This window comes from Lepisosteus platostomus, chromosome 10 (genome assembly GCF_059453375.1).
Source record: "Lepisosteus platostomus isolate fLepPlt1 chromosome 10, fLepPlt1.hap1, whole genome shotgun sequence".
NCBI classification, from domain to species: Eukaryota; Metazoa; Chordata; class Actinopteri; order Semionotiformes; family Lepisosteidae; genus Lepisosteus; species Lepisosteus platostomus.
In genome coordinates this window covers 3119848-3143600 of record NC_142620.1, presented here as the reverse complement: position 1 = coordinate 3143600, position 23753 = coordinate 3119848, and the positions used below count along the sequence as shown (strand labels likewise).

The window sequence follows — 23753 nt, the reverse complement described above, 5'->3', positions numbered from 1 at the left end:
CAAGGACGAACTGAGCTTTCGACAGGACAGTGCAGCATTCCCAAACTCCGCCACCCAGGGCAACGCGACGAGAAAGCTCCGGTTTCACTGAAACTTCACCTCTGCCCACCCCTCTGACAGGGGCAGCCTCCAAAAGCAGCTGAGCTCCACAACAGGGTGATTTTCAAATCAAGACACTGTTCCATCATGGCCCTTTGTGGCAAAGGGCAAGAGGATGGATTTAACTGAACAAGAAAGAAGGAAGAGTGTTGCAGAGGAAAGTACGGCAAAGAAGGACTACTGGGGCTTCAAAGAGGCTCTCAGCTATAATCCCCTGGCTTGGATGCACCTTCATTACCCCCTGATATTCGTGATGTCCACCAGTTGAAAAGAATCTGTCAGGTTATGACAAATGATGAGTGCACATTTTTATACTTGGTAGCTCGTTTATCTGTTATACACTAACAACACAGACTATTTATCCGATATATACTGTACTTTAATAAAAAAAAAACTATACATATTTACCCCCTAAAACCTAACTAAAACTAAATTCTTACCAAACACTCCCCAATGCCTCTTCACATTCTAGACGATAACCCTGGAAAACAAACCTTGCCAATATGTGAATCAGGGAAAATGCCTTTTAACAAATCGTCAGTGTATAAAGAGGAAAGCCTGTGACTATAGCCTAGACTACAGTCCTTGTTCTAAGAAGCTGAATTTAGCCGAGTGAAAACATTACTGGGAAGCATTTTCACCTTAACCAGTTCACGGTTAAGAAGGGCATGTTCTGCAGCCCTCTGAAGTGCAAAAGACAGTTCACTTTATCTGCCAGACTGAAACTGTAATGCAGACGTGCACAGAAGGGCCCTGGGAATTCAGCACATGGAATCTGCTAGCAGGTTATAAGAACACGAGGAGTCACACTTACAAACAAGAGGAGTCCATCTGGCCTGTTTGATATTTAGCGACTATTTGATCCAAGAATGTCGATCTAGCCGTTTCTCGAAACAAGCCCGTATATCTGGCTCACAACAAGACTGGAACTTTGTTCCACACTTTCACAACCCCTGTCGCAACACGGAACCGTCTCCTGGTCCTATACATGACACAGCGCAGCAGATGCCAGACACGGCCCCATCTCCACTCACAACAGTGTTTCTACAGCACCACAGTGCCAGTGGTGTTCAGAGGGAGGCCTTGCCAGACCTGTAGAGCTCAGCCTCCTTCCTCCGGCTCACGGCGAGGCTGTGTGCAGCCGACTGTGTGTGGGAGAGCATTTCCTTCTCGCTCAGCAGCAGCTAAGCAAGAGGCTGTTGATCGTGAAGCAGCAGGCAGCTGAATGCAATTATCAGGACAGAAGCCAACACGCTGGCTTGCAAACCTTGTACCTCTGAAACTGAGAAATTCACTACCCTTCCCCCCCCAAAAAACACAAACTTCCAACTAGTTTTCTTTTTTCGTCACCCTATGCCCACCACTGCATCAAAACTCTGCAAACTTTTCAAACAGCATGATGGAGTCAGTACAGAGAAATTAGGATTGTGTCAAGAGCAAACACACCATGTGTGTGAACATGTATACACACACCTTCAAGACCAAACTCAACAAACAGTAAGTCCCATTTGTTTCTCTGGTGCTGAAGTATTTTTTAATTAAGGAAGTTTTTTTTTTATAAAAAATGAAGCTGTGCAGAAGTGCTTGACCTGGTTTATATTAAATTCTATAAGTTATATTAAATTTTAAATCATATACATGTCAGGTGGAGGCACTCTGGCACGTGGAGTTTGCATGTTCTCCCATGCTCACATGGATTTCCTCCAAGTGCTCCGGTTTCCGCCCATGGGAAACTAGCGTCTGTAAATTCGTCCTGGTGTGAGTGCGTGCCCTGAAATGGACTGGCATCACAACCCGGGTGCCATCATGACCCTGAACTGAATAAGCTGCTATTGACAGTGATGTGATGATGATACATTCCCAGGCTCTAGGAACAGAACAAAGTGTTACAAAACACCAACTCCAGTGGCCTAGTTTCAGATCTACCTCGAAAACATGAAGTGCTGAAATCTCTTGACACTGCCTATACAAACGATAAACAGTCTTTCAACTTATAAAAAATACCGTAAACCTGCAGACTCAGACTTTCCAGATGGTTGGAAGACAAGGCACTGCAGGTTTGTCTTTTTAAGGCTCTGTCTCTTTGTTCAGTGCTTCACCTCAGGGTATGTGTTAGTGCTACCTTGTCACCAAGACAACAAATCCTCCTTTATGTTAACATAAGATGCACTTTGTATAAAAAAAAAGAAAAAAAAACACATATTTTTGCATTACACATCAACCCCAATAGCCCCAGCCTAGATATACTGTAATTGGATTTCTGAAGGGCATTTTTTTAACAGCTTGTTAAAGGAAAGTATCTTTTTTAGAGAAACGTCACAGCTGCTGGTTTTTCCGTAGTTAATAGAGTCCTTCGGTTCGCAGCAGTCACTCTTGTATGGAAGAAAAAAGCTGGCCTTTGTGTATTACCAGAAACTCATTTTCTATTTGGCTGAAAAGGGAAAAAAATTGCCTCTTGCTTCTCCCTCCTACTGAGCTTTTCATTATGTCTGGTGCACTCAACTCCAGGCTCTCTCAGGAAAGAGAGAAATTACCACTGAAGAGATACCAAAAATGAGCTTGTTAGCACATTACAAGTGAAGTATCTTGGTGGGTCCCAGAAATATTCCCAGTGGTGTGTTAATTCACCACTCTGAACATGCTGGTACTGATAGCTTCCCAATTGATCATTCCTTTTTTTCACGCTCATGGTGCTTGCCAGGAAGAGAAAAAAGCTGGCAGACCACAGGAGAACTAGCTGCTATCTAAACAAGCTGTTTCCTTTTAAAGAACAGGGCCTTGGTCTCCTCTGACAAGAGCAGTCTCATAAAGCAGCTGAGCTCCACAACGGGTTTATTTTCAAAGCAAAATGGACTGCTGACCTTTTTCATCATGGCCATTTGTTGTAAAAGGCAAGGGGATGGATTTCTAGAGTGGTGCCGTTTACATGGAGCTGCGGCAGAGGTTTAGAATTATTTAATCCAGGCTTAGTGAAAGAGCTTGCTCTTTATAATGCTAATTTAAAAGACTAGGGTGCATTTAATTTCCTAATAAAATCCATTACATCAGATGATCAAAAACAGACCATCTCGCAAGAAAAATGTCATCCCTTAAAAAGTTTATTCTAGGCACCACTGAGCAGCAGTTATCTTTGATGACAAGTGAACACAATCACATCAGTTCTGTTGCTAGTAATACTAATACAATATGCAATACTGCAATCCACAAAATAGCTCTTTATCAGTATGTCTGTAGCTTATATTAAGATGCTGCTTAAAATACGTTGTTGATAACTTACACCTGTTTGTTAACTCTTTTTAAACAAATCCAAGTGAAGGGCTGGCAGGCAGAGGCATTTGTATACCAAGATACAGGGTTGCAGGACAACTAAAACTACTGGTTTTAATTCTCCGTATTTTCTTCTCCGCTCTCCAACAGTGTTCGCCTGCTTAAGACCTTAAGTGGGATTTAGCTGGGTTCACCAATTGAAAAGACGAGAGATTCCACATAGCCAGGAAACCTCCGGCTCTAATCCATGCCTTTAGCCACATTACATTGCGAAGTGTGTATTGTTTACACTGTAGCTCAATTAAGAGCGCCAGGCAGGACACCTGGTCCTGTCTTTATCTGGGCTCCTCTGGACCTGCCAGCTGACTGGAGCCCCACACAACAGGTGCACAGACACAGCCAAGAGAAGCCCCAATTAAAGCCAGCCTCCACCAGATAAGACTCCGACCTTGTCTGACCTCCCCACCAAAACAACAAAAAAACAAATCTCAGAATTGTCACCTAGAATTAATTGTCGAAAATTGGCAGGAATGTATATAATTGATCTTCAGCTGTCGTTTCAAATTGAGCTCTCTATTATAATGCTATTGACACTGCACAGTGCATTGAGCATATAAAGGTATACATTGAGATTTCCATGGGTAGTTAATGCCACCTTTCCAATCTAATCTTAAACATAGAACTACAGGTGTCATCCAGTGGAAGCACATGGAGACACAGAGAACATGTTTTCAAAAGCGCTGCTCAAAGCCCTGGCATTCGCGCCAAGATCTCCTCTACTCTTATTCATTAAAAAACCTCTAATTTTAGACTTGCATGTATTCTATAATTACAATTTTGTGTTGAAGAACCTGGATTCGGAAGCATTATTGTCCTGCTGATGATGTATTTGCAATCACAAATTGCCTTTTTTTTTATCTGCAGTACCTATTCCTTTTAATCACAAAGCTGCAAGCTAAATGGAATTTAAACATCTGCTGGAAAGTCCCAAAACATCTGCCTTCTACTTGGAAAGGATTTTTTTGCTGGCAGTTAGGTTCTCATTAGTCATGTGAGGGCAGAGAGCTGAAGAACAGTGAAGAAACCACTGCAGAGATGCCTCAGACAAAGCCATGTGTGAACTGGCAGAAATCTAAATCTAAAAGTGATGAAGCCATTTCAGAAGTTAAAGACCAGAAAGAGCTGTAGAAAGTACCTGCTGATATGAAACATAAGGCTACTGATCTCACATGGTCAAAGCAGGAAGTAAAGAGCTGTTCTAAACAGAAAGCATTTTTCAAGGGCACACTCTGGAACAAAGTCAGCGGGCTGGTCAGAACTGCTCTTTGAAGTTGTAGAAGTGTTACACAACAGGTACTGCGCATCACAAGAAACGCCTTTCACCACCGTGGGGGTTTTAAGAGCAAGCAGATGTCACTGTGAATTACAGGATATATGCATATTAATAAGCAATTTTAACACTTTCTGAAGTTGTGAAACGCTCAGAGTTGACGCTGTATATTTTTAGGAAAGGTGCAATTTCAATAAATGAACACAAAAGACTTGCCTTTTACAGTTTTAGTACATAAATATGGCCACCCCAAAATAGTTTTCTTCTTCTCCACAAAAAAACAACAAGTTCTTACCTTATTAAGCCTTCACCATAAACTAATTAAACTGCCGAAAAGTCACCCAAACACACACAAAAGAAACCTTTCTTTAAGCCTGTCGTTTAGATAAATAATACTGAGCCTTCAGATGATTAAAAAAATCTATCTGTAAGAATTCAGGGATTGTACTTATCTTACAAAATTATAACTGTAAACCATGAAAATGAACAAGAAGGGCAATATCTTTAAACTGTAGAGAATGTTTTTATTTTCACTCAAAAAAGTCAGAAAAAATAATATAAATAATTCAATTTCAGATATTTTACAGACTGTAATTACAGACATCTATGAGAGCCCAAGTGCACCGTAATCTGGTTATTTTTCCATCTAATGCTCCTTCTATCAGAGCCATAAAAGTGATTTTATTACCAGGATGAGCTGTAACAAGCCTCCATAACCTGTCATTAAAACCAATGTCACAGCATTCAAGATTAGCAACAGATTGGCCTGACTAATGCATTGAGCCTCAGGGAGCTTGACAAGATCTGGGACTGGAGTTCAACATCAAATTTCTACCTATTAATCTTGACTTAAATGCAATCCAGCCTATAAAATGCAGATCTTGATGTATTTTGTAGTTATATCTTTAAATCTGTGGGATTAATTAATGTGACAGCTTTTCCCCTTCAGGCTATTGTTTTTCCAACCCTTATACTTTTTAAGAATATGTCAATATATACATACAAGAACAAGTAACTAAAAATAAAATATTTTCAAGTTATACTGATATTCCTAATAATTAGATGGCAATTTTGATTTGATGCACATTAATTTTACTGGTTTGTGTTTTTCTGTTTGCACTGCAAAAATACTCTAAAATATTTATGAAAGGGAATGAACATGTATTGTCTGTCTTCTTTTACAGTACTTTCATTGAGGTGATGGAACAGGACAAGCCCTAACAGACCACATGAAAAGTATTGTCAATTACATGGACAGACAAACAATTGCACAATTAAATGTGTGTACTTGAAAAAAGGGTTCCTGCTTTGCTTACTTTCATCCTGTAAATAACAAAAAAAGTATTTCTCAACATAGAAGAGAGTACTAAATAACAATAAAATACTATTCACCTGCTCATACATTGCACAGGATTAAAGAACTGTTGCGTTGCCTAAAAGCAATCTCCTAGCTTTCCTTCTAAGGCACATATGTTGTCTGAACATCTCGTCTCCGAGATCTACAGATCAGCCTCAGTATCCTCCTTGGAATTTAGATTATTGTTACACATACATCGCTGGTCACCACTGCAGACATGTCCTTTAAAAACTTGCCAATCAAATACTTTGTAGTAAAGTTTCTGAGGTCCTGTTCTACCTATCTGTTCTACGGGGCAAAACGATGTCTAAGCTGTGACACCACATGCACAAATGCAGAATGTAACTATCACACTCAGCTTCTGAACTGTAACTTCACGATAATCACAGACTTTAATTCAATTTAAAGAGCCAGGCCTGTTAATGGTAACTGGGTATTGTTTGCTTGCATGATTGTGATTGCTTAATTAGACTAAAATGACTTCAATTGCATTCATCCCTGAAAAACAAAATACTATCTGGTCCAGTACCCCATCAATTAATTACTCTATTTTTTCTATTCAATGCTCTCTTCCCATTCTAATGAAAAATTAATCAGTGGCCAGAAGCCTTTAGAAGTAACCACTGCAAGCAAGTACTGTAAAGAGATTAGATCTAAACTGCTTTTTTTCTTATTTTCCCACCAACAGGCAGCGATCAGAAAGACAGAAAGTTGCCCACCCTCCCCCCCCCCAGCCCCTGCCCCTGAGCCACAGCAGGTCAAAGCGTTTGCGATGGCACAATGGGCCTATTGTGAGAGCTGGCGAGGCAAACCGGAGGACATGTTCCTATCTGGCTGTAGTGCTGAAGTGCCGCGAAACAATGAGACCCCGAGCCAGGATTCATCAGCTCACTTGCCTTTTGGAAGCCAGAATCGGAGGGAGAAGGCACTGACCCAAGCTCTGCCTATCACGCCAAGCCATATGCTGACCCCAGCAGCCCGGCAGCTTTATCACAGAGAATCAGGAGCCGCTGTCACCCAGCTTCAATTCCCACCTCAACGCTTCCCTCTCACACACACCACTGGAGCGGCAGTCCAATAGGGAAGCTGCTTAGCGTCCCTGTCTTTTTTCTTTTTATTGTGTCCCGGTCTCCACAATTGGCCTACAACAGATGGATGGTGGCTGTAGCTTGCTGAGTTTCCATTTTTTTTTGTCTTCCAAACAGCTTGTGTGTCTAACCACCCCTCCCCCCCCACCCCCACCCCAGCTCCCAAGCTAGGCAGATCAGTCGGAAGGCAAGAGAGAATAAAACAGGGGTGTGGGACCCGAGGCACGATTCTGATTCCACTCCTAAAAATGCTAGCTGGGACTCTCTAACCAAATGGCCCACCAGCTGTAAGAGCAAGACCAACACGACGCAGGGGAAAGGAGGTCAGACACACACGTATCTTTCGATCAGAAAGCAAGAACACAAGGGACATCGTGGCAATGTCACCACATACGGTGTACTTTTTCTGGGCATCGTTTGCACAGCCTGAACCCACACTGCAACTCTAACCCACAATATAAATGAACTGCAGCATCTTAGATTTCCACTAAATCTAACACATCGGAGTCAAGACTTTTTTTTTACTCTAAACTTTGTAATCCTAATTTATTTTTTGTAGTGGAGCTGTCTGTCCACTACAATCCGATTTATATTCGTACTAAAGCCAATTAGCCCTTTACAGTTTTTCCATCCAGAAGCAATTTTTGCTTTAAAGTGTAAATTTCTCAGTCATGGTGAATGATGGATTAATGGGATCTACAGGCAGATGGGAACATCTATTGGCCAAGGGGACTCAATATGACTCAAGGGGAAATGCGTCGAGGCAAAAACTAACCTTTTAAAACTGATTGATGCGATGCTGATGATGTGCTTATTTTTTAAACTTATTGGTCACGCTATCTTATAGAAAAAAGGGATCAGTGGGTTAAAAAAAAAAGAGGCATATTTTAAAAGTGTCACTCTTTTGATGTCATTAGATGAGCCTCATCTGCAGTGTGCTCAAAGAAAACAGTGGTTTCCAAAGAGGCTCTTTTCTTTCAAGCTAATCACATTGCTGTGTTAGCACCACCACCCAACAAAAGATAATTGTGTGGCGCTCTCTGGCTTATTCACTTAGTACTTGAGCTTCTTGTTGATGCGTTACCTACTGTTCTGAAATTAGAGTGCGTCAGCCAGCAAATGGACCACAATGATAGCACATTTTTTCACACTTTCGGGTTTTATGACACGTTTAATAATGTGCCTTGCAGCTTTTCATTTACGCTGCATTAACTTATCTTGTAAGAGATACATAAAACCTTGTGCTATTATGAACAAATTAATAAAGCATTTAATGAATAAGGAAGGAGTTTCATCATTGACTAAAAACAGAGGAATAACGGTTAACTACTCTGAGCTTCTTTAAAAGTCCGCTCTAAAGAGCTCAATTAGACAACACAGATGTTATTGTAATCTGCAGTCTCCAGTGGCTCAAATCAAAGGCATTTAAAGCCGTGCTTTGGAATTATTCACTACAGAAAAATTCCTGCTTCTGTCAACGGTATCAACAGGTAAGTAATAGATCTAGCCTGTACTTTTCCCTTGGGCCCAATCGTTACTTCAAATCCTATCTACTCTTCACTCCCCTGTGATGCATTAAGAGTCTAATTGCTTGATCAAGCCATTACATTTGACACAGGGGACACAATCACCAGCATAAAGCACCCTTTTCCATGACAAAACAATCAGAGTTTTCAACTAAATGTAGTCCAATTATAACCAAAGCAAGATAAGACAGGACAGGCTAGGGAGAGATCGGGCTGGAAAGACATCCGTCGATAATGACAGATGACTGTAATTCTGGCTGTCAGAATGATCGACCCATGCAACACACGCCAATCAATACTGCACTCCTGTATTGAGCACAGCATAGATACACAGATGGGCAAGATTGCTCGGAGCTAAGACTCAAGCTGAGCCAAACAATGTTTTTTGCTTTGAGGACGAGTCAGATGAGAACATTTCTTTCTGGCTATGGAATTTTTTAAAAACAACAAGGGAAGCTTTTAAAGAGGAGGACAGGAGTATCAGCAGGATTAGGGAAAAGATACTCCACACGTTTTCCAGGAGTGGTCACCCATTACAACTTGCTAATGTGCATCAACGCAACAAGACAAAAAAGTCATCCTCCAGCAACGAAGTACATATTGTACTAGAATATAATACGCAACCGGTCTGTATAGTTTGAACTCAAGTTCCCAGAAGGGTCTGAAACCATGGCCTAAATTGTATCAAACCCAGCTCTCTGTCAACGCTATATGAACATGGTAACAGAATTAAGGCGTTAATACTTTAATTAAAGATATTTCACCGAACAGCGTGACAGGCTGACTGGTCCCTAGCTGTATCTGTATCCCACAGAGGAAAAAAAAAAGTTGAAAACCTACACAATTTTGTAAAGTAGTTAACTGCCTCAAACAGTGCTAAAATGAGGCAATTTAATTCTAAAAGAAAAATAATAAGCACCGTCTTTGGTCCTTACCATGGGATTGACTCTCATGCGCCTTAACTATAATAATAATAAAAAAAAACTTAAATTGCTATAGCATTTCAAAGCAAATCATTTTCCTTCGGCACAGGCAGGCAACAAGGATCAGTGCCGATAATTCAGAGCCACACTGTCTATAGCACATTTCATATAGAATGTAATGTCTACAGGTTCTGGAGAAGAAAATAAGATGTCAATATTTATTGAGCAGTCAAAATTCTCTCATTTTCCTCCTTGGTTATGAAACAAAGCTGCTGTCAATTCTTTGCAACAGAAGCATGAGGCGGCATGGCACTGAGAGAGGAGGTCTGTAATGCCATTAAGCTTGATCAATACAGCATGCCTGTGCCCATCTGCAGCTCTGTCTCATCAGCTCAGGCTCGACTTGAGTGAGAAATGTCTCTTCGTACGAGAAGGTATACACTCACAAACAATATATTACTATAAAAACAACAAAAAAAAGTTAGGATATTTATTTCCTTTCTAAAGCACTCAGGGATGAGTATTATTCAATGGACTGTGATCACATAAACCCATGCTGTCCAACTATATTTCACAGTTCAACTGTAACAATCACAGGGGTGGGCAGAAGGGCGAGAGCTCTACTCTGATAACACTGTGGAAATACCTTTATTTTGCACTGAAATCTGCTCTGTGTCCGTGAAGGGTCTAAGAAGACCATGCACAACAGTACAGTAGCAGTAAGCACCGCTAAATTACCTTTCTGGAAACTACCCCTGTGTTACCTTTCCGCGGCAGGAAGCTTAGTGTTGAAGATGCAGACAGAAAGGATACAAGTTCTGGAAGAGGGGAATGAGGGACTTCAGAGCCCGGCTGGCGTTGATAGCTGTGGCCCTCACCAGCGTGGGCAGAACCTTCTCATCCACGATGGCACCGTCAAACAGCGGACCAAAAAACGGGACCTAATTGATGAAAAACCACTCAGAAAGGTTTCCGGTCTGCGACTCCTGCAAGTTAAAAGTACTGAAGAAATGACAGTTAACATGCTTGGAGGTAAGGTGGAGACGCCTCATTTGACAAAAGCACATTTTTGAAAGTTTTTTGCTTCGAATTCCAGAAAATGAAAAATTCTTCTCAAACTTCTCCAAGTTAAAAATTCAAACACTGCTATAGTTTATATATATTTTTTTAAAATGGATTTTTAATACATGTGACTCAAGATGAGATGGTTCCTGATGTGCATAGAAATACAGAAAAAAACAATCCCTTACAAAGAAAATGTCATTATTATGTTATTTTAGTACATGAATTGGCATTTATACTTGCCAGACCTCCCTGGTCTTTATCCACTTATCTTTTTGCATTTCCGCAGACTGGGATAAACCAGAATAGGAAAGCTTGCATTTTATCTTCCAATACCGGAATTTGATTCGAGACATTTTATTTATTAAATTACGTTGCAAATAACTGAGGAGCAAGGTAGAATTTATTGCACGTACATGCATGTATTGAACTGCTCTTATGTATCCATTTATCCCACATATTTGGCTAACCTGAATAACCAAAATCATTTAAACTAGCTTTGCAAAGAATCTATCATTCATCATTGCAACTACTCAAAACTTCTGATCGTTACGTTCATGGTCACAACATGTGACCATTAGTTTTCCAGACAAAACTGGACTGGCTGACAATTTCAGAGAGGCTTAAACATTTAGCCTTCAATTGCAACACACAGCTCCCTGCTCCTAGAGCCCTGTTCTGAAAGGGTGAAAGGGGCTATGCCGTACCTCGGGCTTTTTTGTGATCTGGATGCTGTACATGTGGTTCTTCATGGGGTAGATGACGATAAGAACGTCTCCGAACTCCGTGGGAATAATCCCCCTCCTGTAGTCCCGGGAGTGCTCCGACCACACAATGTGCACCTCGTCATTACCCAGGTGCCTCAGCTGCACAACAAAAGTTTGGTCCTTTGAGTCGGCACACAGAAAGGTTAGGCATTTTGTTTTTAGGAGAACTTTGGGAATGTTTTTAAACAAGCTTTTCAATACATCGTGCAAAAAGACACTAGAACTTTCTGCTTCCCAGGAGGCACAATATTTTGACCATGGGACTTAACACTTCCATTAATAGTGCAATAGGCAAAGGCCCTTCCTGGATGCTGCTGTGTGCAGGCTGACATGCAATGTTCCGGTATTGAAGACTTGTAATTGTCCATCTCATTTGCGAGCCACATTTTACCAAATACATTTATCATTTTTGGTATTTGAGACCATTAATTACAAAGGATACCACAGTGTAAAACTCATTCCTTAGAACTGTCTGGGAATAATGAAAATGAAAACAGGTCAGTACCTGAATGGAATGTAAATTCCATGCAATTTCCCTCACGGGATCAATAAAGTATCTATCTATCTAAATAAACTAAACAGCCTAAAACTAAACTAATCAGGCAGGTAGACTAGAGCAGAGAGCAGATGAGTAAATCTTAAAATAATCATATTATAAAAAGAGGGACTTATAATACAGTCAAGCTTTGTGAGATAATATTCTTAACACATACATAGACAGACATGTACATACACATTTCTTGATGCCAAAAACGCAAGAAAAAACAGTTTTGTCAACACTGGACTGTCTCCATTGACCTTGAAGCATGACAGCCAAGAGACAAACTGGACCAGTCTAGATGTCCCTCATCCATCTTGCTGTATATACTCAATCATAGCCGGGCCAGACATAATTTAACAGTGTCAGTCCTGAAAGGGACAATTTTACCCTTTCTGTGGCCTGTCTTCTCCGTGTGTGCACACACAAGGAAAAACAAACAATAAATAAACCAACTGTGCCTGCTGGATGCGCTGACACACTTTAGTGTCTGGTTAACGTTGTTTAAGGGTTTTATCTGTGGATCTCTTTCTGGATACCGTCTCCCCCACCGGGTCAAATTTCATTTAATCCTACAGAGTCATGATATAATCCTAACCAGGGGGACAGGTCAAATCTAATTTGGATACATTACAGCCATGTGCTGTGCAAGTTACAGAGTCGCCCTCCAGGTCTGGGACAGGCCTTGAAGATGCACTGTGGTGACTAAATGGCTGAACAGCAGATTGTTTTCCCTGATACCCCTGAAAATTGACGTAATGAAGGATGGCAAATAAAAGCCAGGCTGTCACTGATAAGCCAAGCATTTCGTTTAGGAAATTGAATCAATGGTTGGGAATCGGGCACCAAATCTGAAATAGTGCAGCTTGGATTCTCACAAATTCCTTTCATCTGTTTTAAAGTGTCATTCCTTAAAGTCTTTAAATGAAACCAACCAGTCCCATAAATCTTGTTTCTTGTCAGTTTGTAACACACAGAAGAGTATTTCTCAGAAAAACATTAATTTAAGGATGCGTTAGGGACGGTGTGGGCAGCCCTCTTCCTGCAGTGCCATGCTGCTGTGCAGGTGTTAATCAGGTGCTAACTGCAAGGTGTCTCTCAAACCTACAGGAGTGAGTAGAAGGTTTGCCCGCCCCTGCTCTTAAGTGTTTCGGTCATGTAGACCATTAAGCTGGAGCACTTTCCTCTGCATAGTTTGCACAAATATCTTCCGAGTTATATCTTAATGCTCGCAGTGAACAAAAGAAGGGCTGCGCTGGTGCTCTGCAGGCTAAGACATGCAGGCTCTTCCTCCAATTCCCACCCAAGTATTCAGAAACAAATAGAGAATGACTAAATGAACAGATACACCGACACCTGAAATCCAACAGACAAAGAAAGCACAGGATGATAAGCTGTTTAGACGACAGAACAAAATGTGACCTCCAGCCCCAGTACAAATTAGAAAACTAAAGCCGTGTTGTAATAGAGATACAAAAGAACAATAGGAAACTAAGTTCCACATTAAAAGCACGGAACTATGTTTTCTGTATCTTCTTAAAACCTTTTAAATCAGTCCCCAATAAAGCCGTGCCAAATGCAAACTAAAAACGCCCTCTTGAATAAATCATGCAAAACAACAGGAGGGAAATTAAACCTCACAGCTAACCCTGTCTGCTTATTACAGCTAATTATGCCATTGTCTGCAATACTGTTTCCCGGACCCAAGATCCAAAATGAAAAGACGACACTGATGGCTCTGGTTAGCTACAGGCAAGGCCATTTCTCTGTACTGACTGATGGTTATAATCCAATTAGGTCCCCTGAACTTCCCTCTGAGGTCAAGCAGTTCCCTCCCCCTTTCAATATTGCATTCCTGTCTGCGCTCATTAATGAGTCTGCTGAACGGATTAGCACCTTATCACCTCCAAAGATATATGTAGAAGGAAACGAGGGGACAAGCCTAATGGTATCCAATTGTTCATTCTGAACTGGGACGCATATCACCAGGCCCGATATCCGACCAGCAAAGCTGAAGTCATTATTGTTAATGCGGAATTTATTAGATTTCTGCAAAGAAAAATACCAATACAGAAAGGCATTTATAAGGGATAATCAGAACGGAACAGCAGCATCTCTATAAAGTTAGCATGACTGGGAGGAAAGGCTTTGTCCAGGCTGTCCGAGAAGAAAAATTGGGAGAGGATAATTAAAAAGAAGGTGATTGCTGCCAAAGAGAAAATGGCCCTTTAGCAGTGAATCTCATGTCTGCTCCTGTTTGCAGGACGTTGTGCTGTATGCACCGCAGTCTTTAAAAACCGAGACTTCACATTGTTCAAATGCTAAATTTGCCTAAGCAGCAGTACGGCAACGTTTTTAATCCCGGAGATCTTCGAGACTTTTCTTCCTTATGCCCCAAAGAGAAAAAGGAACTCAGCAGGGAAGCTCTCTCCAGTTAAACTTTGGAGAACATTTGTGAAAGTCACAACAATAGGAAGCAGGTCGCTTGTCACTAGGGTACAACATGTGCAGACTGATTGCTATCCATTAGCGCATCTGAGCTCAACCTGTGCAAATGGATGCATGCTGAAATAACAGCAGTCGGCTGAACTAAATGACTTCTGTAGAACTTTTCATGTGTAAAAAAATGTATTTAAAAATGGTACTGCAGAACAAAATGGCCAGGGCCCTAGGAAAAACATTCAGGGAAAAAAACAAATCTGGTGGTAAATTAATTTTACTCACCTTTTTTGTCAAAGAATCATCAGAGTCTGGGGGCATTCTTGTTGAAACGTGAAACATGACTTCTACAGTAGACGTTGCAAAATAAGGAGTGGTTAGTCCTGTGCTTTTGTTCCGTTGAAGCCCCCCCATGAAGCCGCAGTGGTTTGTCAGATTAACCTGAATGCAAAAAAAAGTTCAAAACCATCAAAGCCTAGTTCTCCTTATGGCAACAGAAAGCATGCAGAAATGAGCTGCTTTGACAAAGGTCTGTAGAAACGAAGCAGAACAAACATGCAAGAACTCTATCCTGGCATATTTCCCACTCAGTTTATATGGTTGTTTTAGTTAATAATATATAATAAAATAAAGGTATTTCTACAGTGTTTTTTACCCTAAAGAATGACAAGAGGTTTTATATACAGGATACAGGTAGTGATCACACAACGGATGATGCTTAGCTCTCACTCTGTGCCAGCAAGCCCAATACCCAGCAGATCTGCTGGAGGAGTGAAAAACTCATTGACCCTGTGAATTAAGGAGGAACGTAAGGAAAGCAAAACTGTACAGTCCAACAGTGGAGTTTAGCCAGGACAACAGGGTTAACATCCTTACTTTTACAAGCAGTGCCATAGGAAGTAAAATGACCGATCAGTGGGGACATTAGTTAAGCGTCTCATCCAATGAACGGTACCTCCCATCGCACAGCGTCCCCAGTTATCATCATATGGGCACTGGGTATGGGTTGGGAAATTCTGCAGCCGAAGGAAGCGTGCCACAAAAAATGGTTGATTCCAAATTGGAGATAAAGGAGCACATTTACACCAATCTGCACACATTTTTTTGTTTAAACAGAATACCATTACTACAGGACATCATTACTACAAGGGATCTGTTGTGTAATTTTGTGAAAGAGGGTTTGTCAATCAGGCTCCTACCTCCCAGCCCAACCCTGAGACGAAGTCCTCATAAGCTTGACTTCCGCTGGTGTTGGACAGAATTGAGTGTTTGTCCTCCTGTCCTTCAGCAACGTAGAACACTGCTATCTTGTGTGTTTCCCGACTGAGGAGGGACAGATAAACTTTTAATTTACAACAACAACAGCATTTCATTCAACAGAACTTTTGACCAGAATGATATGCTGACATTACCATTGTCTGGAGTCTAGATTCTTCAGTTCTCTTAGTAGCTTCTCATTCTTCTTGAGAAGGTGGAAACTACTCCTGTAAAAATTAAACACAAAAACAACTCTAATTCCTGAATAAAGCTTTCACCTCTTCTAGAAACAGGAGAAGTGTTAGTTAGACCTTCCTGATAGATCTGTTTTAACACAAAGCCATACAATTTCTTTCAACACACAGGGCTACATTTTTTGTTAACCAAATCAGAAACTATTTTGGTTTAATACAATTGGTCACTGCCTTATAAACTGAGAGGCCTTAAAAACACAACCACTGAATATTGGAATCAATAGCACCTATTCTGTTTTTTAATGCCTCTCAATATATAACCTGCCCCCCATGTGAGAAAGAAAGAAAGCAGCTCAGCTTGACATTGAAGCGCAGAGGAACGTTCCAACATCGAGGAACCGACACGAGATCCAGGGGTTATGCCAAGACATGAGCAGTGCAAAAACGGGGGATGCAAAATGTAACCTGCTTCGCAGGTGGGCAATTACTTTGAACAGGCCCAGCTGCCATCTTAACAGCCATGCAGGCTTCTTAACGTGCACAGTTTAGGAGCCTCAACCATGGCAACACGAGTCACCACGAATGGGCATCAGGCTATTTAGCAGTAACGTTTCGAGGCAATGCAGAAGAACACGATGTGTGAAGATTAAAACAAAACAAAAAATGTCAGGGATGTCGGAGAAGCTGCAAAACAAAACAAAAAATTCATTTGTTGAGGGTCCTTGTGGCAGAGGTGTGTCAGTATGAAAGACAGCTACTTCTTTGCCAACTTGAGCTAGCAAGGTGGTCAGTGGAGAGCTTCACTGCTGTCAGTGTTACCAGGGGGACAAAGACCCAGGAGGTGAAAAGGTGCCAGAGCTAACGCGGTAGGTACACTATGTCTGTGCCTTAGGGAGGGTCAGCAAAATGTAATTCAAATATAACAAGTGTTTGCTATTGAAAATTAATAATGTTCAGTCCAACAGCTGCCAGAGACAAATGACAAATGATAGCTCACTGGAGGAAGGTGTGTGTGTCTATAAAACCCCTTATTACTTGGTTTCACAATAGTCTGCATGTTATAAGGGAGGTGTAAATTATTCAGAGGGTCTGCACCTGCCCAAGAGTAAGGCAATATCTCATTTTCATTTTTGCGCTTCATTTTCTTCCAGATCCCTGCCCACTCCCACCCCTAATTTCTTTTTTTCCCCATATTATTTTCATGCAATTTGCATAGTTTGATGCTGACAGAGTGCTAATGTGCTGGCGGGCGCAGAAGGTCAGGTTAGCGCCCTTCTTGACAGTCACCACATTTTTTGCAGTGGCTAAGGTCCCTACGTCGTGGTGGCAACTCTCCAGGCATCTTCCTACTGAAGTGCTGATAGTCCTCCTCATCTGCCCCATAGAATCCTAGAGTTTTAAGGGTTAAAGCTTTAATCAACTCATTATGCGGGAGGATTACGGAGACCCTCGAAAATCACAGGCTTCTATGACATGCTACTAATTAACCAACACGAAATGTGTTTGCATGACAGAAAAAAAAAACTCGACTAGGATTTATGAAAATATTAAAATGTCACCTCCTTGCCCATGGGGACACACGAGAGAATCTACTCAAACTGCACAGAAACACTCACTTCCGCAGCAGAGTGAGAAAACAAGACTACCGTTGAGCAGTCCCTGAGGTTTGGATTTAAAAAGGAACACAGGAGTCTGGGATCAACAGAAAGTGATTACTCAGAGAGTTATCAACTTACTGACTGACAAATCCCACCTTAAGACAGATTTACCGTAATTAAGTAACATTTAGGTAATTGTCTGTTTGCTTGCTTTTATCACGGGTCCAGAGGAAAGAACATGTTTCTATAAACAGAACAGCAACTGCAGGATACAAATAACCCAAAATATAAATGTGGCACTCTGATAGGGGCCTGTCTGTGGTGTCCGCATAAAAAGGTCTTTTCGGTTGTTATTTGGCATTTCAAAGGTTTTTTTTTCCTCCAGCTCATATCACCATGAAGATCCTAATGTTTTCTCTGCTGGGAGCCAGGGAGCATGGACCTCACAAGGACTTATGAAACAGAAGAACATATCTAAAGTCAAGTGTAAATTTCTTAATTCACACACTGCGCTCAGATGCACTAAATTTGCTGCTGTAAGGGGACATGGCACATTACGTCAAACTCTCCTCCATATTCTGAAGAAACACCTCAATGTCTCCAGAAGTGAGAAAACAAAATGTCTCAGTGAAACAAACAAAAAAAAAAATGGCGCAGCACTGTGGCGACTCCTGTGGTTTCCCAGGCACCCGAGAGGCTTGTCACACCTTCCCCTTTCCTGGAATGAACTGCACGTTAAAAGACAAGCTGATCTGACTGGGAGGCATGTCGGATGTCAACCCATGGCCGTACAAAATTCTAATGATTCCTCACCCCCATCTGATTCTCGGTTATTTATTATTTCTCAATCCAAACAGGCTAGGTGGCCAAACAGCCTCCTCGGATTTGCAACCTTTCTGCTGGGCCTAAGTCTTTAGGAGCTTCAGCTACACACTCTGCGCCGCTCCGCACACAGGATTCCAAAGCACAGCAGTGAAATCTGTTTTTATTTGATGAATATCAGAGTTCCTCATGTTCACTCCAGCAGAGGATAAAAACCTGGCCAAGCACCACCAGCAGGGCTGCAGGGCTGGCAGGAAGCTGTGGTGTTTCAGGACATCAAAGGGAAGCTGACGATACGAAATAGCAACTCTTTTTTGTTTTGCACCCCACCCCCTCCTTTGAGAAGATCTCTTTATTACCTCGTTACAATGTAATGGTCTTCGCTTTCTCCACTGAAAGTAAGCTATTTTGAAAGCAGCATGAAAGCATGGTATAACACATGCACACAATACACACGAATTGCAATGCCTTAGTCTTCCACTGTGGATGAATAATGCAAAGATGCCAGAGAATAAGGGCAGGACAATGCTTCATTAAAAAATGCCCCCAGCCCTCTTTCTCCAGCTTTTTTTATATAATACCCCATATTGTGGGATTTCAAAGTAATGTGTTTTTTTAGTTTGCATATTAGTAATGAGTAAATGTACTACTGCTGCTACACAAATAATGCACCTTTCATTACATCTCTATATACAAGCAAACTGTTAAGATGTCTTTTGTTGCAGGAAACTGAATAGAACCTCAACACTCCAGTACTGTGTTACTGCCAGTGAAATGGGAATTATAAAAGTAAATAGCTCTATTCAATTAAAGGTGAGAACGCCTCTATCTCCTCCAGCTACGATCGACTAGACATATTCAGATATTTCATCCGAGTTTTAGTCAAGTTTACTTGATCTTTTCAAGATACTGACTGCACTGAGCCAACTGTAAAATTTAAAATTTTAAAGACAGAAGAGACACAAACATACCGTGACAACCAAACAGCCCAGGGTGGAGAAAAAAAGATGCACGGAAAAGTTTTAAGGAACACCTCCCCGAAATATTAAATAAACAAATGTTACCTGATATTAATATCTACATACTATGTTAGTACTTGGCTGAACATATTGGTTGCTTTTTATCAATACTTTTTATATATATAATGTGTGTGGTAATGCTAGATTTAAAAGCATTTTGTATATTTTGTATACAGGTAGGCCAGTGCTTCCAAAGCATGCAGGTGTAGAACAGGACTTAATGCATTTTTATACAAAAATTCGTATTCTGTATTCTGGTCGCTTGCAGATTAGAATGGCATATGTTTAGCAATAATATTATTTATGGTACCTGAAAGTTTCAGGTTGTTGCACAAAGCTAAGGTATGCGTATACGTGATCTGACAACTGGAATCAATTTCCTGTCGTTAAACTCTGTTTATTTTTAAGTCTGAAAACAGAAGACCTTCAGTTTGGTTTAAAAGGAAAAGCGGCACAAACGGAGAGGGCAGCGCTGGAATTCAGCGGCTGCGGGGAAGAGTTAAAGAGCGGGGCCCCAGGCACGTACCTCTTCTCCCAGGAGTTCATGCCCAGGATGTTGAGCAGCAGCCTGCAGTAGTAGAAGGCGGACTGGGGCATCGTGGGAGCGGGCTCCTCCTGCTCCATGGCCCTCATGTTGAGGTCGTTGTTGCGCCGCTCAGCGAAGTCCTTCTCCTCCGTGTGCTGCTTCAGGATGGCGTTGATGACGTCGTTCTCCTGCTTCTCCGACACGCAGCCGGGCGGCGGCGGCGGGGTGTTGAGGGGCACCCCCGCCCGCTGCAGGCACTCGGGGCTGGTGGTGCCCAGGTACTGCAGCATCTCGTCCAGAGCGTCTTCGTCGTCTCGCAGGGAGTCCCAGGAGGGCACCGCCTCCCTGCACCTCCGCTTGGCCAGGGGGGCCATGAAGTCCTTCAGCCCTTCCTCTTCCTCGCTGTCTTCCTCCTCTAGGATCTCCACGTCCTCTTCCTGCGCCTCGCCCCCGTCTTCCTCCTGCAGCGCCTCCTCATCGCCCGGCTCGTCCTGGCGGGGCTGGGGCTCCAGGAACCGGAGCGGCTGGCTAGGCTGGCTGCAGTGTGGCGGCCCGTACAGGATCGCCGAGTCCCAGGAGTACTTGCCGGAAATATCCCGGACGATGATCCGCACGGTCGAGCTGGTCGTGGTGAGGCCAGCCGACATGCCTCCCCCAGGGATGTTGTCCTCGGCCCGGATCTGCAGGCTGGAGAGCAGGGTGGTGTTGTTCAGCACGAAGAACTGCAGGTTGGGGCTCTCGAAGAGCTCGGTGGAGAGCTCGGGGCACTCGCTGTAAGGGTTGTCTTGGTTCTCGCAGATCTGGCTGGTGAGCATCGCCGGCCCCCCGCTCATGGGGTAGTGGCCCAGGTGGTTCACCAGGTGCGTTATCACCGTCCGTGCGGCGATGGAGATGAGGCCCTGCTGCATGCGGCTTTTCACTGCAAAGGAACAGAGACGGTCCTGTAACACGCACCTCCTCCAGAGCTGCCATCAAACATGTCCACCTGGGGCCGGAACAGCACTGGGAAGAGGGTGCGTGGCCTTAAATCGACTCATGCTCGTACTGACAAGGTGTGAAAACCGTGGCTAAAACTGGGTGGCCCGGGTGCAAAACAGCAACAAAGGCCCAAAAAGAGCACCTTGTGATTGCAGATGAGCAGATACCGTTAGTTACACAGTGTATTGAGTGCTGTCTAATAATACAAAATGACTTTTTATGGGTGTGCCCTATTACTTTGTTATGACGTGGCATCACAGTACCATTTAGCTCATAATTTGCAGTCACATAATATCACATTTAACTTTACTCTGTCCGGCTAAACTACCAGGGGCTAAAGGGATCCAATTAAAAATTACAATCTGATACACAGAAAAAATCTATACCAGGAAGCTATGAACGTTAATCCAGTAACACAGAAAAATGTTCTCCTTTCACAGTTTATAAATCGCTTGCAAAATTCAATAAAACAAATATGCGTCTATCCGAGAAAAATGAGAAACCACTAACATAGATTGGTAGTTCTAACCAAAGGGGCAAGGGGAAATCATTAGGATTTCATCGTTAATTTCAATTTTCAAGACAGCCAGAAAGCATTAAGCAAGTGATGAAGTAAATAGGCACAGCAACACCGACATGACTGCTGTTAATTCTCTGCCCTTACAGATTCCTAACATATCCTGCTCTAATCAGTACTATCCCTCCCATGTCATATGAAATGTAATCAGAAAAAGAGACAATAGCGTTTACATTAGGCATGCTCTTTCAAACAAATGAAATACACAAAACATTTTCTGCTATTATTACAAATAAATAGGGTCAACAAAAAATATACAGTATATAAAAAATGTACATCTGTTTGATCGCAACTTGGCACAAACTGAATAATTATAGCTATTCCATTTAATACTCAACAATTAGACTTGTCAAATCCCGGGGCTGAGCCTATTAAGGACATCTCTGCATTCAGGTTTCTCTGCCAAAAAAAAGTGCTTAAGTTGGAAGAAGCATGCCTCTCACAAGGCCACAATGATTAGTAATTTTCTCTTGATAAAAAAGCAGCACGTAGACACTACAGACCACAAAATCACCTGCTGTTAAACACACAGCCGCTGCAAAAAGGAACGATTCTGCATTTATCTAGTCCTTAATACCCTTAAGGAGGCATGAGGAGAAAGCCTAATACAGGCTGAGAACAGCACTATGGGACAAGCTACCTACAAGTATTAAGCTCATCTGTTTCAATTTTCTTTTTGCTGCCAGTCTCAATGTTGCTTTTAATTCTAAGGGTGAAGTTAAAGTGTGAATTGATTTTTTTTTAAAAGGCTTTTAACTGCTTAGTCCCCGTGCAGGCTAGTGTCCACCCGCCCCCCACCTGCTCCTCCCGTTGAGATCTGTGGCAGATCCTTTGTATCTCAACAATGACCACAGCTCGACTCCGGCTCCTCCATGGCATTACTGAAACAACGGACACCGAGGAACACGTTCGCAATTACTGTACTTCGCAGGCTGAGAGAGAGGCTGAGGGTTATTAAAATACGTGTGCTCAGCCCCTTCATCACCTAAAATTGTCCCATCGGTGATCATTTACTTCCCGCATCACTGTGTTATACTGACAAAACTCCTCTAACTTTATTACTTTATTGCCTCTCATTTGGGCAATGCATCAAGGCTCATATATCCCACAACAACATTTCCCTCCCCATTATTGAAATGAGCTCAGATCGGTCTATCGGGTCAGCTTGAGAGGACGGCGACAGAAGAACACTCCACGTTTTTGAGAATATCCGCGCGGGGGCTGCGGGGGAGTTGCCATGGAGACCTGCGGTAAAGAACGCCGTCCCTTCGAGCCTCCACAGAGGAACCGGGAGGAGACGGAGACGCCGGGCCGGGCGGGCCTACCTTCGGTGACCGGCTGCAGCTTGGAAGATCTCTCCGAGTCCGGGGAGTGCAGGGGCTCGGGCTCCTTCAGGCTCTCCAGGTGAAGGAAAGGGTCGTAATCAGCGCTGGCCAGGTCAGACAGGTTAATGGGAGAATACCTGGGGTTGGTGAAATTCTGCGCTCCGTATACACACCCATGAAGCACCTACAGGACAGGGGAGAACAGGGAATTAAATAAAAGAAAACACAACTGTGACACGACCGGGGGAAAAAACATACAAAATGCAGGATATTTCATCTTTCATCTCGTTTTTAAATGAGACTGTATATACGTCTTTTTTTTTCATTCCTTCCCTATCCTCCAAACGGCTAAATGTCAACTTTAACTTTAATGGCAGTGCGACACCAGCCAGGAGCTCAAGTGTTAACAAAGACAATCAAGGCTGCAGCTGTGGCGAGTGCTGTAATAGGTGTTTTAAATGACTGCTGTGTATACTCCAGTGACTTTACTGCATGCTAGCTAAGTGTGAACCTGTTTCAATAAGGCCCATAGAGAAATAACAAGTAGAATCAGAAAGAACCCCTCGCATAATGAAGACAACTAAACAGCAGACATCTAAATGAATCACCAATTTAAACTGGTGAAATTATTAAATCAGAATTATTTGAATTAAATAAGACTTAAGCTATAAAGGTGTTAAAGTCAAAAAGCTTAGGCTACATGGATTCCTCAAAATCCAGCAAAACAGCACGTGTCTGAAAATGGTGCCGACACCCTATCAAGCCTAAGCTACAAAAATAAGGAAACTAGTATAAGAGAACCTCACACAAAAGAGAGAGAGATAAGCCTAATTACAGTACACTCTCACCAAGACTGCCGTGGTCTTCTGAAGGCTAGATTAGGATCGAACGATTACTCGTCTGGGTGCAATACACTTCAAAAGTGTACTTGCATGTTCAACGAATTACCTTAAGACAGTCACAGCATTTGTATGATCCGAGCGAGGTCAACATCCACCTCGATATACTGTAGCTAATAGAGGTATAGTACTTTAACTCACGTGTTCTCAAACTGGCATGAT

The 23753-nt window shown here is 42.3% G+C and overlaps 1 protein-coding gene across 9 annotated transcripts in view; it reads right to left on the bottom strand.

Annotated features, from left to right (window-relative positions):
• The window catches only part of ralgapa1 (Ral GTPase activating protein catalytic subunit alpha 1), a 65707-nt gene that overhangs the window by 8459 nt on the left and 33495 nt on the right, over positions 1-23753 (bottom strand). For all 9 annotated transcript variants that reach the window (XM_088647527.1, XM_088647528.1, XM_088647530.1 and 6 more), the window contains 7 exons: positions 22693-22876; positions 19813-20731; positions 15809-15880; positions 15596-15719; positions 14682-14837; positions 11360-11518; positions 10404-10531 (listed from right to left, as the gene is read on the bottom strand). In XM_088647527.1, the coding sequence (XP_088503653.1) occupies positions 10404-10531; positions 11360-11518; positions 14682-14837; positions 15596-15719; positions 15809-15880; positions 19813-20731; positions 22693-22876 (1742 nt within the window). The remainder of the gene's footprint in view (positions 1-10403; positions 10532-11359; positions 11519-14681; positions 14838-15595; positions 15720-15808; positions 15881-19812; positions 20732-22692; positions 22877-23753) is intronic.